This window comes from Platichthys flesus, chromosome 21, assembly GCF_949316205.1.
Source record: "Platichthys flesus chromosome 21, fPlaFle2.1, whole genome shotgun sequence".
NCBI lineage: Eukaryota > Metazoa > Chordata > Actinopteri > Pleuronectiformes > Pleuronectidae > Platichthys > Platichthys flesus.
This window is the reverse complement of record NC_084965.1, coordinates 2,850,602-2,872,698: the sequence shown is the minus strand read 5'-3', so window position 1 is coordinate 2,872,698 and position 22,097 is coordinate 2,850,602. Positions and strand designations below refer to the sequence as shown.

At 42.7% G+C, this 22,097-nt stretch overlaps 1 protein-coding gene across 6 annotated transcripts in view; it reads right to left on the bottom strand.

The window, feature by feature from the left end:
• Positions 1-22,097, bottom strand: part of LOC133932746 (collagen alpha-1(XVIII) chain-like) — a 44,956-nt gene that overhangs the window by 7,237 nt on the left and 15,622 nt on the right. For 2 of the 6 annotated variants that reach the window (XM_062379567.1, XM_062379568.1), the window contains exons 3-24: positions 13,405-13,652; positions 13,158-13,328; positions 12,358-12,489; positions 8,104-8,178; positions 6,823-6,915; positions 5,185-5,323; positions 4,878-4,921; positions 4,534-4,728; positions 4,347-4,373; positions 4,081-4,143; positions 3,814-3,894; positions 3,356-3,403; positions 3,012-3,146; positions 2,640-2,762; positions 2,042-2,095; positions 1,591-1,626; positions 1,322-1,447; positions 923-982; positions 784-810; positions 625-669; positions 339-401; positions 9-44 (exon numbers count right to left, since the gene is read on the bottom strand). In XM_062379567.1, coding sequence (XP_062235551.1) covers positions 9-44; positions 339-401; positions 625-669; positions 784-810; positions 923-982; positions 1,322-1,447; positions 1,591-1,626; positions 2,042-2,095; positions 2,640-2,762; positions 3,012-3,146; positions 3,356-3,403; positions 3,814-3,894; positions 4,081-4,143; positions 4,347-4,373; positions 4,534-4,728; positions 4,878-4,921; positions 5,185-5,323; positions 6,823-6,915; positions 8,104-8,178; positions 12,358-12,489; positions 13,158-13,328; positions 13,405-13,652 — 2,021 coding nt within the window. The remainder of the gene's footprint in view (positions 1-8; positions 45-338; positions 402-624; positions 670-783; positions 811-922; positions 983-1,321; positions 1,448-1,590; positions 1,627-2,041; positions 2,096-2,639; positions 2,763-3,011; positions 3,147-3,355; positions 3,404-3,813; positions 3,895-4,080; positions 4,144-4,346; positions 4,374-4,533; positions 4,729-4,877; positions 4,922-5,184; positions 5,324-6,822; positions 6,916-8,103; positions 8,179-12,357; positions 12,490-13,157; positions 13,329-13,404; positions 13,653-22,097) is intronic. The other 4 variants (XM_062379570.1, XM_062379572.1, XM_062379569.1 and 1 more) reach the window with 3 other exon arrangements.

Here is a 22,097-nt window from a genome sequence, read left to right as displayed (position 1 = left end):
TCTCTTACCTTTGGTCCTGAATCCCCTTTGTCCCCCTTTGCTCCCTGAAGATGAGACAGAATAACACAAAAATCAACCATACAATTGATGTCTGTCACTGACATTGTGTTTTTCACAGGCTTATACATAATTATCATGTATAATAATAATAATGTTTTCATTAAGGGTCCATTCATGTACCTCAGTCATTATACGTTTTAGTTTATGAAGACTCCTTACCAGTTACTTACTATGGAAAAAGGTCACAGTATCAACTGGTCCTTATATATGTGTAAGCTGACAATTTTAATGAAACCATTAATCTATTGATGTGTCTGTCAATCGATCTGATTTCTGACCTCTTCCCCTTTCGGCCCGTCCAGTCCTGGAAACCCTGGTCGTCCTGCAGGACCTGTGTCCCCCTGCAGAGGCAACAGAGAAACATCCACCGGGCTCCATTCATCACTGAACAATGTGCTTATGGTAACAGGTATTTCCTTTATTCCAATTCAAACAGTAAATCATTCTCTCTGATAAAACATCACAGATTATTGCATGACACAGTCTTTCTTTTCTAGTTTGCAGAAACACATCTGAGTGGTCGGAGCAGGAGGGCGGCTGAGATAACGGCCCCGGCACACTCACCTTTTGACCCGGTTTTCCTGGAGCGCCGTCTAAACCGTCTTTACCCTGAAAGAGACAAAGATAAACAAGTTTTTAAATTACAGATGATATTAAATATATCTACATCAACAATAAAGGGGGAGTCTGGCAATCAAGTTTTAAGGAACTATTAAGACTCACATTTCGTCCTGGAGCTCCAGGGAGACCCTGTGGGAAACAGAGGGAGAATATAACATCTGATACAACAAGACCAGTTGACTAACGACAACATGATAACAAATGGGGCAGGATGCTGCTCTTCATCACACACTCACTGTACCTGTGGTCCTGGGGAGAGGGCAGAACCTAATCCCCCCCGCATGGCAGATCCTTCCAGGTCCTGCAGAACAAAACACAGAGATGAGGTAACAGCCACATGTCCTGGAAGAGTAGATAATTTTGTGCCATCACAGTCGTACATCAATATATATTCTGAAAGGCTGCACTTCACTTCCTGACTAACCCTGATTCCAGTGTATTTGGGAGAAATGTTGTCAATAGTTTTAAGAATAGAACAAAGACGGTTATTCTAGAACACCACTTTTAATAGTCAACCCAGAGACACACATGTAAGTACAGATGTAAGTACAGATAAGATGATAAAGATATCATCTTTATTAATTAAACATCTTGATAATTAAAACCATGTTTAATTAAAAGTATCCCAGTCGAGCTGTACCTCATAGTCCAATGTGAGGGCTCTTCCAGGGGGTCCGGGGGGGCCCGGTGGACCCCTGGGACCGGGCTGCCCTTCTGGACCCTCTGACCCTGGGAAGCCTGGGATCCCTGCAGGGCCCTGGTCTCCCTGAGACACAGAAGACAAATGAAAAACTTTTATTAAATCCTCTTCAGATCTGTTTGTAATGTGACTGGGATAAATGTGTAACTGAGCCCAGTGTAATTATGATGGTAAAGATGGTTCACTGCAGGGAAATAATCAAATCCTACCTTAGGTCCTGGTTGGCCGCTCCCACCGGGGACTCCCTGTTAACAAATAAAACACAATCACAGCACATTAACCACCGCGACGACAGGAGAGCGACTGTGTTTCTGTTTTGCACAAAGAGGCAGAGCAGCGAGCCCCCCGGAGGCCCGGAGCTTTATTAGTCTGCAGGGTCACCTCATTAGGAGCTCGGCTCCTGTGTCAGGTGGGTGTTTAGATTGTGTGTAGTTGTTTTTCTGCTAACGGAGCACTAAGAGCCCGGCTCGGGGGAAATCAGAGACACGAGCAGGAGCCACACGAAGGTTTGGGCTCATTCACACAAGAGGAAAGAACTCAGATCCTTTTAAATTGTATTTAAGAAGTTAATAAACTTATTCATTTCATAAGAAGTGTTTATTAAAACATTTTATTGGATTTCATGAAGTCAGTTATGTTGAATGTTGTTCTTCCCCTCACCTTGTCTCCCTTCTCGCCAGCAGAACCTGGATCGCCATCTTTTCCATCCGCTCCCTGCAGGAATATTCCAGGATTTAGCAAAAAATAAAAGTACATTCATGACTTAAATGCACGAGCAAACATATTTCTTATTTGAAATGTTTTGCTACGTGCAAGCTATCGCCGGTAAACTGGTTCACATGAGGCCGTATTAAAACAAACCTGATGAGTTACCAGAAACTGAGGCCAACAAGCGTTTTATGCACCTTCACACTGGTGCAGTGGATTCTTATAAAACATGTGAGTTGTACATTCACACAATTAGTAAAAGCCTGTGAGACAAAAGACACATTTCCCCCAACTGAAGCTACAGCGGTGACCATGTTCTGAAGCCAAATGCCTTGAGCTTTTAATGCTAACTGCAGATAATGCAAAGGACTTGACCCTACACACACACACACACACACACACACACACATGCACATACGCACACACAAACACACACTACTGCACAGCAAGCAATGGCAATTAAGCAATGAGTGAACATGGCTTTTTTTAAATAACGTTGGGGGAAATTCTGTCTTTTCAGCCCCTTTGATTTGGGGCCAGATGTTAATACCTGACCAGACCCTGAACCAGAACCAGAGCCAGACCAAAAACCAGAACCAGAACCAGAACCAGAATCAGACCCTGAACCAGAATCAGACCCAGAGCCAGAGCCACTAAACCACTCCACAATCACCTGGAAACAGAAGCTTGGTCAGAAGAATGTTCGTGGGATGACATGTTCATCTTCATGTTGAAGATGAACTTCCACAAGCTGATATCTTGCTTTAGAAAATAATCGGTCTTCAAGAATTCCTTTGTCACATTTCATATATAACCACTGATTTTCATATTTTATATATTTCCCATTTTGATTTAGATATTTTTAAAGATCTGTCAAATGCAAACGAGAGCAAAGAAAAGGAGGAAAGAACATAGAACCTACAGGAAGTCCAGGTTCGCCCATCACTCCATCCTTCCCATCTCTCCCAGGAACCCCAGGTGGTCCAGGGAAGACGTCTCCGGACGAGGTCCCTGGGGTCCCTGGCTCTCCAGGTGGGCCGGGAAGCCCTGGAGCTCCCTGATGAAACAAGAGAACACATTTAAAAGTCTTAGAAATTGATAAAAATATTCAACTAATACATCTCTATAGAAAAAAAAAGGTGCTTCAAGATGAGACTTCAAACATATTGTTCTTCTATATTCTCAGTATTTCAAACATTGAGTCACAGACTTTAAAATGAACTGTGTCATAATAAAATGTGTAATTAAAAAAAGACTTGAACTCACCCGAATAAGTTCTGCATCACTGTCAAAGTCTTCAAATCCTGACCCCTCCTGGTGAACACATGACATGACCAGTGAGTCAGTCAACAAGCTCATCACCAATAAATCAATGATCACAACTAATCAGATCAATTCAAGAGTTTAACAGTTTTAAACTATACACTTTATTCAGATTTATTAGTATAACTGGTGCATTAAAGTGGTAGTGAACAGAACTCTAATAAACATCAAATTCTTTACAATAGTTACTATATTCAGTTTGTTGATGAATTTGTTATTAATCTCCTTTAGTGCAAAATAAAGACAAGTTGCTTTAAATGCATAATAACACTGACTGTGTAGAGGGACTAGAATGAAACATACAACCCAAGTAGATTGTGCCTGCACCATGAATTACTTACAGATTAATCGAATAAAGTTGTATCAATAAAACTTAAAAACTTAAACTTAAAACAATTTACCATGAACATGGACCCTGAGCTGGTTCGACCTGGAGGTCCAGGAGGCCCCGGAGGACCCGCTACTCCTACACCCAGATCACCCTGAAGAAGACACCATGGGATAATTATGTATTTATTTCAATTTCCATCATTACTATTGTTACTGAATTATTCTTTTGCTCATTTTATTAGTCCAGTAATTGTGGTATTTAATATGTTTTAATAAATGTGAGGTTATATGTATATATATATATAAATAAATATATATATATATATTTTTTTTTTTACCTTTTCTCCCTTAAGACCAGGCTCTCCCTGAAGTCCTGGGAATCCTGGAATCCCAGTTGCACCCTGGGAAAGAAACAGGTCAGCTCAATATACCAGAGACAGTTTCTCATCATATCATGTGGTACGCTGACACTTTATCCAGATACAATAAACTGAAGATCTAAATTAGCAACTGAATGTGGAAAATGGGACATTCCTGAATTATTTTCCCCTAAACACACTAAAATAAGACTCCAGATAAATCTACAAAGACTGAAGAGACTCACCAGCAAACCAGTTTCACCTTTAGTTCCCTGGAGACGAGACAGAAATGGAAAACCATTCATTTGACTTTCAGAAATAACATTAATAACAGACTCTGCTCTGAATAGCTCATGTGATGTTTTATAAAAATAGAAAGTGAAGTTTAAAAGCAGAACATTGCAAAGGGAAGAAGAAGCATTTAAAACTCACAGGCTGTCCATCTTTCCCCGGTGCTCCAGCTGGACCTGTGGGTCCCGGTGGCCCCTGTGGCCCCCGGGGTCCCGGCTCCCCTCCCTCTCCGTCTCCTGAGGCTTGTCCTGGGAGGCCAGGGGGTCCAGGTGGGCCGGCCGGACCTGGATCCCCTCGCTCGCCTTTCGTGCCCGGAGACAACTGGAGGGACTGAGACTGAATGAATGAGATTTAATTACAAAAACATGAATTAAGATAAAAACAGACTCATTGGCTTTGAGATACTTCAGTATTATGAAGTAATAAACTGCATCTGGGAGAAAAATAAGATTAAAGTTCATATCTGACAATAAATAAATACTTACAGAGTCCAGGGTTGAGGCTGGAGTCGCCATCAGAGAAGATTGAACTGTGACGGAGAAACAATTCGCTCGTTAGACATTAACCACTTCAATTTTACACAAATGATTATTGTACTTGGTGCAGCTTTTATTGTTTATAAGGTTTATTCTGTCTTCTCCTTATTTCAAGACGGAAATGGAAGGTAGAAAAAGGGATGAAGGCTGCAGCTTTATTGTCTTTATCACCATCTGCTGGCTAGTTTTGAGAATTACAGGACGAGATGTGCAGCATCACCTCCTGATGTGACTCATGTCTACAGAATGAATTTACCTCTGACTGTGCTCTTCGCCTCCTCTTGTCCAGACGTCTCCTCCATGTCTTCATCATCGTCATAACTGCTGCGAATGGACGGCTCAGTGGGCGGAGCCAGGATCGGCGTGCTGTAAGTTGGGTCCAGCTCCGGGAAGGGCTGTAAACATGGGAGAAAGAAATATATGATCTGTAATCTGTACAAAAACACTTTGTGCAATATTCTACACCCTGGGAACATAGTTTAAATTTTATAATGTGATTAAAGTTAGTTTTTTTTAATTATGGAATCAGATTTGCTTTTCTTTCGTTTTTGGAAAACATCCATTAACTTTTAAACTACAAAAAACATAATCATACTTTTATAGATTTAGGATTTTTATTCTCTGTTATGATTCAACAAACTACAGCTCGGAAAGTGAAAAGAAGAAACACAATGATATCAGCAGAATGTACAAGATGTTTTCTCTGAGTCCACAACGATCCAACTTCGGACTCAAAGCAACGTTCAGCACATTGAACCAATCTGATCTGCATCACTTCAACATTATGTCTGCACTGCTTTAACCAGATACACAGTGATGACAGGAAGTCTTGACCCCATAAAAACTCACTGTCCTGCTTATGGACGATGCATGATGAGGGGTTTTGGATTTTCCATCTGTCTTTAACTTCTCATCCAAATGTCTCAGAGCTGCCTGGACATGATCTGTCAAACCTCTTTGTTCCATGTGTCTTTGAGGCATAGGACTGAGAGTCAGTGAGGTTCTCCAGAAACATCTGAGCTCAATCCCCCTGACTCCTTCTGAAAGGCTCTATCCATGTGCCCTTCAGCAAGGCACGGAAATCTCCTGAGCCTAGCGAGGCTGAGATCATGTCGGTAAGATTTTTTACTGTGGATGTGTAATTGTTAAGTTTTGCTAATGATAGAGAAAATAAACTTAGAGGTTAAAAAATACAATTATAAGCTGGACCTTACTACTACTGCTAATACTAGTTCTACTACTACTACTACTATTTCTACTACTCCGGTACTCCTATTTTTTACTGAAAATAAGCAACTATTTCAATAATTTTTATAAATGTATGTGTGTCCTGTTACATCTCTCTAGTTTAGGAATGGACGTCAGTGAAAGATGACTGGTTCTGGTTCTCTCCTCTTTAGATAGATTAAATATAAAAGAACAGAATAATTTGCTTTCTTGTGGTTTTGTTAATCTGTTGGAAGATGCATCTTCTTGTATTTTAGTCTCTTCTAGAAAACTTTGTGTTTGAAAAAAGCAAAAACTACCGTTTACCTTCAGTCACAATCACTCATTTAACTCTATTTTCTTTTAAGTTCTCTAAATTACTTAAAAAGCACTTCAAGAAAGAAAAGTATTTTGAATGTGGAAAGCAACACAATGCCAAAGAGACCATTCTCTTGTGATTAAGGTCAACTAATTGTCTGTATTCTCTAAAGTTATATAATCTGCAGTCTTTAAATCCATCTTCCCTCTTGTCTGAAGGAGCAGAGCTGGCACGGAGCTGCACCGTGTTCCACTCTCCAGCAGACCTAAAAGGATAAGAGCTGTTTTCTTTGGTCCCAGTCCAGATCAGCTAATTTGGAAGGAGAGAGTGTGTGTGTGTGTGTGTGTGTGTGTGTGTGTGTGCGTGTACCATGGTGTACTCTCTCTCCTCCACAATCTTTTTCACTTCTTCTCTTTCTTCAGCGTCGTCATAGGCATCATCACCACTTCCATATCCAGAGGCCTGGAGAGAGAAATGAGAGCAGGATCCAAAGATAAACACAGAGAAAGACAGAAATTATTAAACGCTACTTAACAGACAGATTTTATCTGAGCTCAAACTGTGGGATGAGAAAAGTGGATCAGGGGGAAAAAGGAAAAGAATGACAAATGATTTTTTTGTACCCAGTGTTCGGTTCCCACAGTTTCAGATTGTTCAAATCCAACTTAATTTAATTCACTCACATCTGATGCAACTAAAGCTCTTGACAATAATAAAGGAAAATAGAAAATACACGGTGCAACATCAACTGGTACTGAATACAACTTGCAAATAGAGAATATAAAGTATAGATAGAGAAGCACAAGTTCAATTTATCATTTCAAACTGAGACGACAGATTCCAATAACACGACTCTACTCAAATAAGAGTTGATCCTATAAGACTGAAAGTAAAGAAAGTAAACAAGAACTGGTTTGAAGAACCCCTTGATAACGTAATCTTAACCCTTCCCTAATATTCAAATACTTATTGTGTGCATTAATCTGATGTTTTTAAACCTCACACTTTTGGACCCTGGCTGCAGGGATTCACTCCCGTGAAGCCACATTAACGAGGTCCCACAATCAAGTCGGGTGATGACCTCTGGCTTTCACTCTGCTTTCCAGTTCCCCCCTAAATCATTATGGGATGGGGCTGAGGTCTGGTTTCTGTTTGCAGGAGAAGTTTATTGACCAGCGAAAACTCGGAAAACATAAAATCACTGATGTGGTTAATTTGAAATCGATCGATGATTCATAATAAAATAATAAAAAACATAATTCACTTTAAATACATCAAAACAAAAGAAAAGTCTGTTTTCAGAATGAAAATGAAGATGAAAGTTTAGATAATCGTGTTAAAATGTGGAGTAAAAGTAAAAAGCCGTCAGAAAAAATACTAAATAAAGAACATTTATATGAAAAATATACGTTTGTTCAGTAACCAAGTATTTGTACTTTGTTTCCTCTCACCTTGGCCATGTACATAAAGGTGATAGAAGTGTCCTTATACTTTTGGCCAGGTAGTTAACTGAAGTGCACTTTTCCACCAGTAGAGGAGGCGATAGTTCCAGGTTTGGACTAGAGAGGTGAAGTGTGTGTGTGTACTTCACACATCAGACTCCGTGTTTTGGGTGTGTTTTCAGATGTGTGTGTGTTCGTGCACACTCACATAAGGATCGTCCTCCTCACACTGGTCATCTGGGGCCGTGGGATCTGACTTTAACACCAGCTGCTGGATGGAGCCCTGGAGAAAGAGAAAGAGAAAGAGGAGGAGAAGGAGGAGAGGAAGAAGAAGAGAGTGTTTTATGTTACACGGTAATTTAGTTCATGCTGTCTCATTAAATGTTATGAAGCTGAGCGACGATTCCCACACTTCAACACACTTCCTCCGACCTACAGCAGAACATAGTAACCTCTGTCTGGTCAACACGTTAATACACACGCTAATATTCACACGTCAACATCTCTCAGTGAAGCAGGTGTGTCCATATTCACATGTAAACTACTTTCACACTTTAGATGATATCAACAGCTGCTGCACATCATGTCAGCGGCCCAGCAGGGGGCCTGTCTACGTGTTAATACTGCGACACTTTAGTGAGACTGTACGAACATCAGTGCTTCAATTGGCTGAGATTAATGAGCGGAAGCTTAATGAGGTCATCGGGCATCAAACGCAACAATGGAGCTGTGAGTTCTGAGCTTCTGTTCTGAGGCGTCACAATCTAACAGAACAAGTGTGAACCCAATTATTAAGTTCACGCACGGACCCGTTCCCACGTGCAACGGGGAACAGCTCTCCACACCCCCGAGTCAGCGGACCTCTCCTCTAATTAAATCAGCAGAAGGCAATTTCAGCCGAGCGTATTGATATGGCGTCAGGCCAGAGGACGAACACCTGTTTTTAATGGAAACACGGACGATCAGATTCAACGGAGGTGAAGGAGTGAGAAACAGAGAGATTAGGGGGAAAGAGCGAGAGAGTATGTGAGTCGGTGTGGCAGCTAAATCAGAGACATGTGTTTGTGCAGCAAACAAAGAAGTTTGTGCCTGAACAATCTCAAACAGCTTTACTATGTGAATTCCCCCTGAAGTCAGGCCACAGAATCGAGGCTGAGCGATGGACGACAGTTTGTAGAACTTTGTAATTGCAGGAAGGTAAACACGTGAGGTCAGCGATTGTGGGGGGGGGGGGGTTTGAGTGACACGTTTACAACTCGGACCACCGAATCAAAACTAGCCTCAGTCCCTCAGAAACTAATACACGTGAGAAGACACTAAGACAGATATTTTTGTTTACAGCTACTCAAGATGATAAAAGACAACGTAGCTGCTCACGTTTAAAACTTGTAAACAAACTTAAACAGTAAATAAAGATGGACGACATTGTCCCCGCTCCTGTCGTCCATCAGAGTTTGAGCTGCAGGATGAGGAAGAGGAGCTGTGTCATCCATCTTTATTTACAGTCCTTGATTTTAACAGGAATAAACAACAATACATAACTTTTACAAGATATAGTTTGAAACTTGGAATATTCTGAATAGCTGCTTTGAATTTCAAACTCTACACATTTATATCACTCCTTTATCTGTGAGAATACAGTGCAGAGGCCACAGTGTGACTGTGTGGGTGTTGTCCACAGACGAGTGTTCTTCATGAAGGGTCACTACTGACTGTGTGTGCAGCTACTGACACAGAGAGAGAACTCACACTGTGAGTCCAGGGTCGAGACACGTTTAACTCAACATAAAGTAAACTGATGGAGTTTTACAAAGGTGGCACTAGATAATTTGATTAGGACTTAACAACTGTTTTTTACAGCTAAAGCTTCATTATACATATTATCTATTATCTTTTATGGCTAATTCCAGGAAAGTGGATAAAAAGTGGCGTCGAAACGCAATTTTATCCAGACTGCACTTTTTAAAGAGTCTCACCACGCACCATGAAGGGACGCACGTTTCTCCATGAGCCTACTTGGCCAACAGAGTGAATTTCTTTGAGATTATGAGGAAGAAACACACAGAGAGTTGCTGAGGGAGAAGCAGAGGACTCGTTAAATGGATCGCTCACTCATGCTCCCTCTGTCAGATACAAAAACAGTTCCCTGCACCCAACATGGGGGGGGGGGGGGGGGGGGGGGGGGACTAAGCAAAGCATAAAACAAACTACCAGAGTCAGTGTGGCAGGAGATATTTTTGCGCATTTGTTTGCATGCGCGACTGCAGGGAAGTTCTTCTGCTGCTACCGATCTCCCCCTGGGTGGATCTGAGACGGAGCTGCCAGTTCAAACACCGAGCAGCTGGAAACCAACACTTACTACTGGTCCCTCTTTGTGTGAGGAGAGGGCGCAGTAAAAAGGGATGGAGCTTTGTGGGAGGAGAGATGGGAAGAAGAAGCATGATTTTCTGCTGTCGTGTCAGTTACAGGGCCGGACTTGATTCATGACTCTATTTTTATTTTTAGGAATCATTTTCTGTCAGCTTAGCCTCCATTGAAGAGTTGATGGTGAAGATGCACAAAAGGGAAGATCAGGTCACTCTGGCTGCTTCTTTTGTTGCTGTAATTTTCTCATATCATCTGTTTAGGGCCAAGTTAATAGAAATATGAATATCAGCTGTATCACTATTGGTTTTTTGGGGGTTTAGGAGAAATTCCTAAAGCATTTTAGCTCTAAAGGTAGTTTCCAAGTGTAAGAGAAGGACTCTCAGTTCACAGAGACGTGGGTCCAGGTCACTGATCGGTTCAGAAAAGTAGAAAAGTAGAAAACTTTGGTTGGATCAGATCAGCATCACATTAATGGCACAATTCTCCAAACTCTCTGGCACAAGAAGAAATAAACTTTAGAGGAGAAATGGATAATCTTGGAATAGGTCAAGGCTCTGACAGAATATATGAGGCTGACATTTAGGGAAAGTTTGTTTTCCTCCTGAGAGGAATATGGATCGAGTCAGTGAAAACGAATGGATTCAAAATATCAGACATGAGAGAAAACTCAAACATTACTATAGAACGTGACGTGACTGGTTTATCAAGTGAAGTTAGAATAGATGTAGAGTAATTTTTTAGATTTTAAATGGAACAGTGAGGTTCTTCTTCTCCAGGCACGATGTGAACATGTCTGTCAGAGCCGGTGTTAAACCACAGTAGGTAGAAGAAAAACTTTTTTTAGGTTTGTCCAGAACGAAATGACTCCCCCTCCGAGACGAAGAGATTCCTGAACAAACACACCCGCTCCCTCTGCCCGGATCCTGCACTCCTCGCTCTCGCTCCTCAGATTTCCTCCATTAAAATGTTATTGGGTAAAATAAAGTAGCTTGGCGATAAGAACTTCTTTCCACTGTCCTGGCAAATAAAACATCTTATTTCCGTCAGATGGACTCACACGTAAACAGGAAGAAGACGAGGCCTGGATTGAGTTGTAGAGGTCATGGGTCATGTGTTTTTTTGAATTTAGCCACTGGCCACGGGGTTAAAGGAAAGAACTGTTGACATTTTCACAATCAGCTCTTCTCCAATTAATTCAAATTTAACTAAATTTATGATTTCACATGTTTTTTACGACTTCTGAATTCAGTTGTAGCATCTTTAAATCTCATCTTTCTGGCTGCACTTGCTAAACTTTTGCAGATACATCCCTTAATCGAACGATGTTCCCTTTGCACCAAACCATCTTCTTCTTCCATCTCAAAGCAATTACAAAACAGCAAATCATAAATGACTGGGAGGAATGTCCTGAAGCATTTACTGGTTCATTTGTTCTTTTAAAAATCCCTGGGAGCAGAATATAAGATCGAATGCATCAGATCTCTCATCACTGCTCTATCCTACAGGCTTCTTCTGGGATATGTCTCACAACAGATGTATGGGAATGGAACCGGCACCCTTCCATCCTCGATATCCTGCCACTTTTGTCTGAAGAGTTGGCGGCTGCACTCACTGTTGCACTCGACGTATTCAAGATGAGGCCGGCGTCTATTCTCCAGATATGTAAATCACATATGACGAGTCCGTTATGTGGTCTCTCTCAGGATGAGGCTCATAAACACATGCAGTCAATCCTTCCTCGTCTCCTGTGTTGGTCGTAAAGCTGCCAACAAAGACTATTGTGTTCATGTCTCAAATGTAAAATAGGAAACCTCCCAAAACGCCACGTTTCTCTGTCTGTTCCACATCTGCTCTCAACTCATTTACCCAGCCGTCTGACTCTGGGAGTTCATAGAAATACAATGAGGCACAGAAGAGGACATTGTTAAATATTGATGCTGGGAGAGAACTGGGAAACAGGCTCTGCAGTATCCCAGTTCAGGGGCTGCATCCTTCGAAGGCTGCACTTCCCATTTCAGAGGGGCCTTCAGTGTCGTCTGAACTGGGACACACATGAACAACTTCTCTAGGAAATCCAATCCCCATCCGGACTCACCACAAACTTCTCCAGGCCCGTGCCGCCGGCGTTTCCCACAAAGATCCCCGAGCTGGCCTCGAACGTCAGAGACCGTGGACTCCTGACGAAGGCGACCCGGTGATACTCCTCACAGTCCATGTAGAGACGCACCTGAGAAACAAATCTTATTATAAACCTGAACAATAGAATGATAGAATGGTGAAAAGACGTTTATTCTCTACAGTTAGGTTCACGTCCACAGATCTGAGCCGTCAGCTGAGTGTTACTTTCTCACATTTTAAATTCACATTTGTAAAAGATAAAAATGTCACAAGTTGCTTGATTAGAAACTGACAATAGATTAGATTTGAAATAGATGACAGCGGCTGACGTACGTGTCAGAAAACTGATGAAAGGAAGTATTTTTTACAGAAAACAAAAACTTACTGAATCAGAAATTATTCATGATATGTCTGGTGATATTATATGTTTCTCCTCGCGGTCACAGAAAGAAATAATGGACAAAAGCCAACAGTGGATTTAACTTATCGCCCGTTTAAATCTAGAGGCTCTCGCAGTTTATTCCTCTGCAGCAGAAGTCTACGAAACTCGATCTTTACTATGACCAACATGGGAACTGTAGTTTATGTTGAGTCTATCCCACATCTTCAGCTGTATATATCAGGTTTGGTATCAACCACAGTGTGCAGCTATTTAAATAATGAAATATATTTGTGACCCAATTTTTAAAGGCTTATACATCAACGTGTTCTTTTTATTTTATTATTTCAGTCTTTTTCCTTTATCTGTTTCGTTTTAAATTGATGATTGTCTCCCACCTCCGCCCCCTGCACCGTCAGGGTGAACCTCGCCCATCTTCCCGTCAGGTCGGACATCTTGAAGGAAGCTGCTTCCTGGGTCCCGGCTGTCGTCCCTGGGTCAGTGTAGTACAGCACAACCTTCTGGGAACCATCCTCCACTTCTGACAGCGCTACACCTAAGTGCACAATCTAAACAACAAGATGGTAAACGATTACAATGGGAGGAGACATGTGAGTGGAGTTTAAGACAATCACCATGACTCACTTTTTGATAAGCATCCGTGATGGCGAACAGCACGCCCCCACGCCGCGTGGTGGGTTTGGCCACGACCGTGACGGCGAAGTCATTGTAGAACGGGTCGGGGATGAAGGACTTCGTGAGGCGGCCCACGTTGGCGTCCGGTCCGAAGCTGTACGCCGGGTAACCCTCGAACCCGGTGACGAAGGAGACGGAGGGAGGGAGGGGGACGCCGATCAGCTCCGTGAGGTCCAAGGCTCCCTGGGAACCGCGCTCTGCAGAAAGCAAACGTGGAGAAGAGGGAACCGTGTTAGAGGAGGGGAACTGGGATAAATCTCAACGAGCTAGTGACACATTTACCTTAAACCGAGATGAAAAGTCAAAAATGAATGATGCATGACAACTGTTTGTTGAGCTGTGACTGAACTCGGGGGCCACATCCTTCTGAGGCTGCGTCCTTCCACCAGAGCAAGGACATCTCCACCAGGTGAATCCTTCCCAGGTATTTGTAAAGTATTACATGTACGTACTCAGAGTTCAACCAGGTAATTGCTTCTCCACAGTCAACTCTAAACTGCTCTGTTTCTTTTTGACAACACATCACATTCACCCCATCAACGTTTTCCAGGAGGGTGAGAAGGAGCTTCCATCTTTAATGAGGCCTGCCCCCATGTCATCACACACTCATGCACGGCTGGATGCACATTTGCTCTATATCTGTCTGTCACTCACACGTTCTCCAGCGTGCCACAGTTATTATATCTCCGACAGACATTCTAGTGCTTTGTGAATCCCCGGCCTCCCAACAACATGTCCTTTCTCCCCCTCTTGCACTCGCTCTCTCTCTCTCTCTCTCTCAAACACACAGACTCAGTCCCCACCACACCTGGTTCTCCTTAGCGGGACGACCCCTGGAACAATCGTCTGTTGTTTTAGTGAGAACGGACAGAGGGTATAGACGGCGGGCATCTGGAAGGCGTTAGCCTCGAGTAGTACACACGTGCTGCGCAGTGGCAGTTCCTGTAAATTAGGCTTTACCACATGGTGTGTGTGTGTGTGTTTGTCTGTGTGTGTGCAAGTGAAAGATCGACAAAGCGAATGAGAAAGAGTTGAAGTGGTAACGTTAAAAGACGTCCACGAGAGCAGTGTGTGTGAAAGCATGTGTGTGGCGAGTGAGGGTCCCCCACAGGAAGTGAGCCCCCCCCCCAATGCATTAACAGGATTGAAACCCCTACAGACCACAGCAATTAAAATAAATAACACTGAGGTGCATTTCTGCTGCGTAACCTTCACTACAGCTGATGAGTGTCACGTCATGATCTGAGGTTCAGAGCTGCTGCTGCTGCAGATTCTGTGAAGGTGAATGAAACTAAAACAAGCTCCAGTATTTTACAAATAAACTTCAACTCATTTCAGAGAATCCTGCACTGAGGGGGGAGGAGGGAGGAAAGGTCCCAGAGGATCGCATCCTGGAATCAGAATATCCAGAGCTGGCTGCTTCACCACACAGACATGGCTTTTCGTCTTCTCTTCTGTCAGAGGTAAAGTTCCGCCAACATTCCCACAGCTCGGCCGGTCCCTCCTCGTCGTCTCGGTCCAAAAGTGACATCACTGCAGATGTTCCTCTTCTGGGTCAGAGACGTAACAGCTGGAGCGATTTCCATGAAAATTAAAAGATGTCGCTCAAGTTCTCATCGAGCAGGAGCTCTGCAGCGTCACTGCTCGTCCTGTGTCCTGCATCGTCCCTGAGCCAAAGTGGATCTGTCTCCACGCAGCTGATCTCACTGGAGGGGTTCGGCTTCACTGAAGGGAGAGTTTCTAATTAATAAAACCATCAGTAATGGGAATAGAGCCGTAACAGTATGAATCGTGTCAGTGCAGGACGACGTCAGCTGTGAGTAACTCCACTCAGGGTGGGACTCCTCGGAGTAATCAGCCTTGGCTGAGTCTGAGCACCACCTGCTCTGGAACTGGGCATGAGAAAGAGAGCGGAGCAGAGGAGGGAGGCTCAGGAGACTCAGTGCATGTCCTCTAGCTAATGCTCACAGTCATTTCTTCAAAGTAGATGAATGAAGAACAAGATGCTGCCAGGTGATCGAGTGCTTGAGTCACTGAGGAACAACTGGCTGCAGTGAGGTGAACTCCCTGTTTCTTGGAGCATGTGAGAACATGCAACAGGATTTCTGGGATACTGTTCATGCAAGAAAATACTTCAAGAAAACAAACTTAAGAAAAACACAGTTACCACAAATTTATAACTACATTACTCTTCTATTCATTGTGCTATAGGTGTATGAGGGAGGGATAATATCAGACAGTATACTGCCAGAAAGTTAAATGATTCTTCAAGGAAACTTTATTGAATTTAAAGAAACTACCGTGGAAAACTTACATAACTGGCTCAAGGAATAAAGACCAAGGTACATCTGTAGATCTGCAGTTCAGTTTGACCAAAGCACAAATAAAGAAATGGTAAAAATGCTGTATTTAAAATCACCAAATACTTGCACCACTACAGATGTTTCAAACTTTTCTTTTAAGCTCAGACTTTGGGAAGTAGAGGCCTGATCACAAAGGGAAAGAAAAGAAATGTGGGTCATAATAATGAGGCGATGATGGATATTATCTGGACACGTCCAACTGGCCCGGAGAACCTCGGCTGTCAGTCAGAACACAGCAGTTTGTAATGAGCTGCCACACATGACGAGAGTCTGGAATCCAACCAAACCTCACTCATCGCCGACTCCAGATCCTCACAGATTATCAGGAACAGAAACACATCCATGGGTCTGACAGGTTCACCTCCGTGTACGTGCACGTGCACTACGAGAATTCACAAGCGCACAAACCCTTGTTTCGGCAACACTCCAGAACAAGTGGGTCGTGAGGTTGATTCCAGCCTTTAAAGATGAAAAAACCTCAGAGTGATGCGGTAAATCCTCTGTGGCCGTGGTCACACTGCATCTTAGAATCCCCCCCCCACAGCCACTCTCTTTGTGTGATTGTCTTGTTTCGATAAAGATTCAAACTAGATTGACTTGAACTGTGAACTCATACGAGGACACATCTGCCAGAAGTTATAGCAAAAGGCCCAAAAACTCAAGATAACAGCCAGTTCTACACAAAGCTAAATAAAAAGATTGCGTTAATGGGGAAAGGAAAAGCCGTTAAACAAACAATGAGGAAACACTGATGTTACACAGATGTGAAATTGCTCATTTCTTGCATTAAAAGTTAAGCTCTTGCTGGTAGATCTTGAAATATTGAACGTCTGAGTGTCCGTGAGCTGTTGTTGTGATTTCAGACACATGCTGTTATGAAAAGCAAGAAATCCGAGGTAAATTGAAAAAGACCACACAGCCTGTTTCAAATCTGAATCATCATTAAAACCTTGTTCGGTTTATTGTGCTCTTTGCAAAAACAGTCCAGCATCGACTGCAGTCAGCGAAAGTTTCCAAAGTGAAATGCTGCAGAGTTTTCTTTCTCTGCAGCATTTCCAGCACATTTTCATAATAACCGAAAAGAAGATTTTGCTCACTGAACAACGTGAAATGTTCATACTGTGTCGTCTCCAGAGGGAAAAGGAACCAGTGAAGGAGAGAAGATCACATTCCTGCCGTCACATTCAAGTAGAAATGTGAGATGAAGGAATGAGGAGGCACCTGCACATGTGACTCTCCTGTATGTGAGGAATGTGATGCTCAGACAGGACTAATTAAAGAGGATTTCACAATCAGGACACAGATTCTCCAAGATCTCCTGTGGCAAGGTTGTTCCAGTGTCTTGGCCCCTGACCCCAAATTGAGAGTCCAGCGTGGGTCATGTGCACAGAGACAGTTTAACAGACAGAGAATGTCTCAGGCATCACATCTGCTCAATCTGACACAGCAACGCAGCCGAGTGATATCCAGAACAGGCCGTTTGTGGTCGATACCATTCAATCTATTCATTCCAGTGGGAAGCGCTGATTGCAGGATGTTGCAAGTACCTTACTGCAGCAACTGAGCCCAATGAGCCACACATGGAAACCAGTACTGAGAACACGCACCCAGGATGATTTGTATGGGAAGATGTCACCTTCTGTTTAAAAAGTGGGTTCAGGGAAATTATGAAAATTTTATTTTTCTCATATCTTTGTTGTGGTTTCTCACCGTGAGAGTTTTGTTTCTCTGTCTCCAGGACGATAGAAGTCAACAGAATTCAAACCAGTGTTTGAGACAGAGGCTGAAAGGAGGAGCTGCAGCACTGGGCAGTCTGAGGAAAGATACCAACCTTTTCAAGTAATAACCCAAATTAGAATTAAGAACCTGAATAAAAGTGTCATATTTCTCCTATTCCCAGACTAAGTTTTTATACTTCACTTATGATAGAGTTGCAAACGAGCACTTCAAACTCAATATGTCACATTTGCAAGGCAAATCAAATTATAAACATTTCCACAAAAAAATTGGATTAGGGTTTATGTACCATGACAAAATATTTGGCAATATGTTTGCAGACTAAACGTAAAGTTTCTGGTCGGCTACTCAACTCGTGTTTGTGTCATTTTGATGTGCAAATATTTCTCGACTGTAAAATAACTGTACATTCACCCCAGATATAGTTTTTTGCTAAGCACAGTTACAATGGAGTCGTTCATATGCTGAGAAATGCAAATAAATATGTGGAGCTGCCACGTGAGGTTTCCAACGTGGGAAGTTAGAGCAGCTTTCATGTGCGGTATAAAAGAAGCTTGTTCTGTTTGGTAAATCCTGAAAACTAATTTAAAGTCGAGGTGGCTGCAGCTTCTTTTGAACTGAGTTTGACCTCTTTAAAAAAAACATTTCAATCTATACACACCATCTAGACATATATAAAAAATGTAAAGTATATAATGTGTTTGTTGCAGCCAAGATCTCATAAAGGAGGAAAGTTTCCACAATAAAGCCATCACGAGTTCATGTTCTCCGAGAGGCCAACAACAGGACACCAGCTAAACCCGGCCCAGCTGATTATCCAACAAAATGGAAACAGCTTTTTTTACAGCCGTTTCGATTTCAACCGACAATGAGATGAACCAGATGCTTAACGGGAATCTGAATAAGCCGTTTCAGACCTCGCCATCGTCGAGGCTGGAGCAGAACCTGGCTTATCACCACAGATATTCAGATTCATGCTCAGATGAACTGGATAAACATCTGTTTTGAAGATATCAACACACTTCGTTTGACAATTAGTCGCCACCGGAAAAAGACCACGGGAGATAGTTCAGGGTATTTCCTGCTCCAACCGTTGAGATTGTATCATTGTGGAGTAAGAGTTTCCCTGGTTACACACAACTTGTATTTGTGTTGCTGCTGAGTAGGTGTGCTCCACAACTGGGTGGTTACATAAACAACAGATGCAGCTGTTGACAACAAGATCCACAGTAACGTGCATCCATTACCGACTTCAGAGGAAAAACAAATGATTAATCCTATCTGCATTCATTTTGCGTTGCCATCTACATCATCGTTGATCACTTCCAAATTCTCTCTTGCAGCATTTCTTAACCGATCTGTTTTCTGTGACATATCCTGCTCTTGTCTCAGTGCCGGAGCCGAGACTGACTCAACCAAATCTCAGCCCGTGTCCCCAGTTGACCCCCGCTCGCCCACAGGAGGTGACTCCATTATCGTGGGTCCCATTATTCAGACGCGAGCTATTAGTTCCCAGGGTGGAAAGATAAATAAATAAAAGAGAAAAAGCAATTAGCTCGTCGGGCAAAGGGGAAACTTACCCCAAACATTCAATATTATCAGGGAAATTCCACAGTAGCCAAACCAGTGTAAATAAGAACCGTTCCCACTGGGAGGAAGTGATGATGAGATGGATGGAGAGTTAATGTTTAGTGACTTCGGTGGCAGAAGGAGAAATGGCTCCAGTCATTTAAAACATTTAGTATTTAAGTATTCATTATAAAAGTTTGAGCGTATTTATTTCACCTAAATATTTAATTTCTTACTATTGTAATGGTTTTAATGCTGTAATACGTCATGTGACTACACTATTGTTTTCTGGCTTAAACATGGCAGAGACAGTCACGTACACTTGTCACAATTCATTAGATGTTGTGGTCCAAACTTCTTTGTGTTATTCAACAAGTGAAATCTGCCAAATTCCTCCTCCAAAGACATGACTCTCTGTTCCCATCCTGGCTACATGAGGTAGTGCACTCTGGGTCCTGATGCCAGCTGCAGAACTGGAACCAGCAACCTCCCAGATGTGAGGTGAAGGGGTTTATCACTGCTTCTGACTCTGCAGCTATGAGATGACAACTGCACTGGAAGAAGAGACTGGGATCAGAAAACCAGTTTGGAAGATGTTCAGTCCCATTTTAACCTTCAGCAGGAGGTTGTGTTTTCACTGCTGTTCGTTTGTGCACTTGTTTAATTTCTAATAATGTCACAGCTCAGTGAGGATTTAGGAATCATTACTTTGGGGTTATCTTTTTCTTTCTGGTGTTTGGTTGGAGTGGATATAAAAGTGTCCATCATTTAGAGATTCCAGCTTTGACTTTTCCTTTTACGACTCAGTTCTTGATGATTAGATTATGGTCCAGTGGCCAAACGCTATAAACCAAACTACATTTACATAATAACCCCCAAAAGAAACGATAGAGGATTGAAGCTGAACAGTGGGAGTATTACTAGATATGAATCCGTTCTTAATCTACCTTTTAAAAGGGCTCTCTTTTCTATAGTCTCTCTCTCGCTCTCTCTCTCTCTCTCACTGTACAAGAGGAGCTTTATGTGTGACAGGTAGAGTGAGGTCTGCTCTGGGGCGAGAGGGGCCGAGCGGTTTTCAGAGAGCGAATTCTTGTGTTCCGTCCAACATAAGTTTTGGGGGAACTTTCTCTGGGTGAGGCGGGATCGGGCTCATTCTCGGCCGGTGGTCTTACAGACTACTGTCCACTTAATGCATGATAAAACAGTGGAAAGCTCTCGCCGAAACACGTGAACCTTTGGAGTCAAGTTGCTCTTAAATCAAGTTCCTCCTCTGTAAATGGGACCAGTTACAGCTTTGTGAAAAAGGACTTTTATCAATCTCTGGACATGAACTCTCAGAATTCTTCATATTTTAAAACTTTGCAAGATATTGGTGATAAACGCAGGTTTTTAACAACTTCTAAGTCTCACATCTTCCACCGTTGCCCAGTACTTAGTGTGTCTTGGAAAATACCGAGCTCTTCCAGGAAACGCTGGCCGACACTGTGCTGAGGTTTAATAGCAGCAGCACTGCTGTCGGTTTTACAAGGAGTCGGGGGTCTCGGTGTGACTCCAGCCGACCGAGGAAGAGGAGCATAAAATGACTTCCTAATGACAACAGGGTAATTTCAGCATCCGGGAGGGAAGGGACCACTTTGGGTCAGGGCATAATAAACTTTCTGTGTCGTGATTTATGTTTGTGAACTTTTATAAACAAAATCGTATTTCTTGACACGAACTGGCTGCTTAGGATTTCTTCTTTAATACAGACTGGACAGTTCATGTTTCTCCTGAACAACTTCCTCTTATATCCCACCTTCTCTGCTTTTCATACTCCTCCCACGTCGTGTTACACTAAAAGAATAATTTCTTTCTCCTCTGACAGAGGTGCAAACAGAGCTCAGGAACCTTCAGGAATTCAAACCATCCCCTGCAGATTTCCATTTTTTTTAGTGGGAGTCCAGCCATTCAAAAACTCGGGCCCATATAAACCAACACTGGACACGACTGGGGTCACTGGACCAGGGCTGCTGAGCTAAAGAGCTGAATGATTTCGTCGGTGAGGTCGAGGACTTCACTCGTCTGTCTGACCAGAAACAAACATACATCTGTGCACACGCACGCCGCCGCCAGCTCCCTGCTCCTTCAGGTTCCTTATCTTCCATCTCCACATGGGGCACCGTCCTGGCGTCGGCAGGAGAACAGTATCACCTTTGTGAAGTGGAATATCTGACATATTTTTTTCTTAGATTTTTCACCTAAGCCACTCAGGTCACTTCTCTGCAGAGCAGCAGAGTTACATGCGCCTGGAAGTTGCAGGTTTTTGCCATTTTGAAAAATAATAAACCAAGAAGGGTTTAAAATGCAGGTAGACAGCTCAAGACAAACATCTGAAGCACTGGAGGTCCACCATGTTGGGGGTATTTCTAAAGAGTTAGACATATTTCTGATTTGACGGTTAAGCCAAAAGAAACTAAGGGACGTCAAATGTTCCCTGAAAGTCGGCATGCAAATTTGAAATTTGCTTATCGAAGAAAAATCCTCAGATGCACAAAATGGGTGAGACTTTATAAAGCATAGAAAATATGCTGCTGCAGAAACTCTTTGCGACACTCGGGTGACAAAGTGAACCTTGTCGGCCGAATGAGAAATGAAGAGACACACAGGTCAAGTGGTAAATCCTCAGAGAAGCATTTAAAATGTCAACGCAGCAAATGTCACATTGAAAGAGGGATTAACTACAAAAATAAACCTCTGTCCTCCTGACCCTTCAAAGTTTGCTACCTCTCTTTACCCTTTGGATCTGGTGTTATAACGTTTACCGCAGTGTTTAAAATGTACTCTGCCTTTAAGTTAATTAAGGCAGCAAGAGGCCGCTGGTAAGAGTGGCCGTCCACAGGGGTCAGATGTCATGAGGCGCCGTGTAAACGGCACGTTGATTCGGCTTACCCCAAGCTGTGTTTAACCAGCTGTAGAAGCTGCACTCTGACCGAG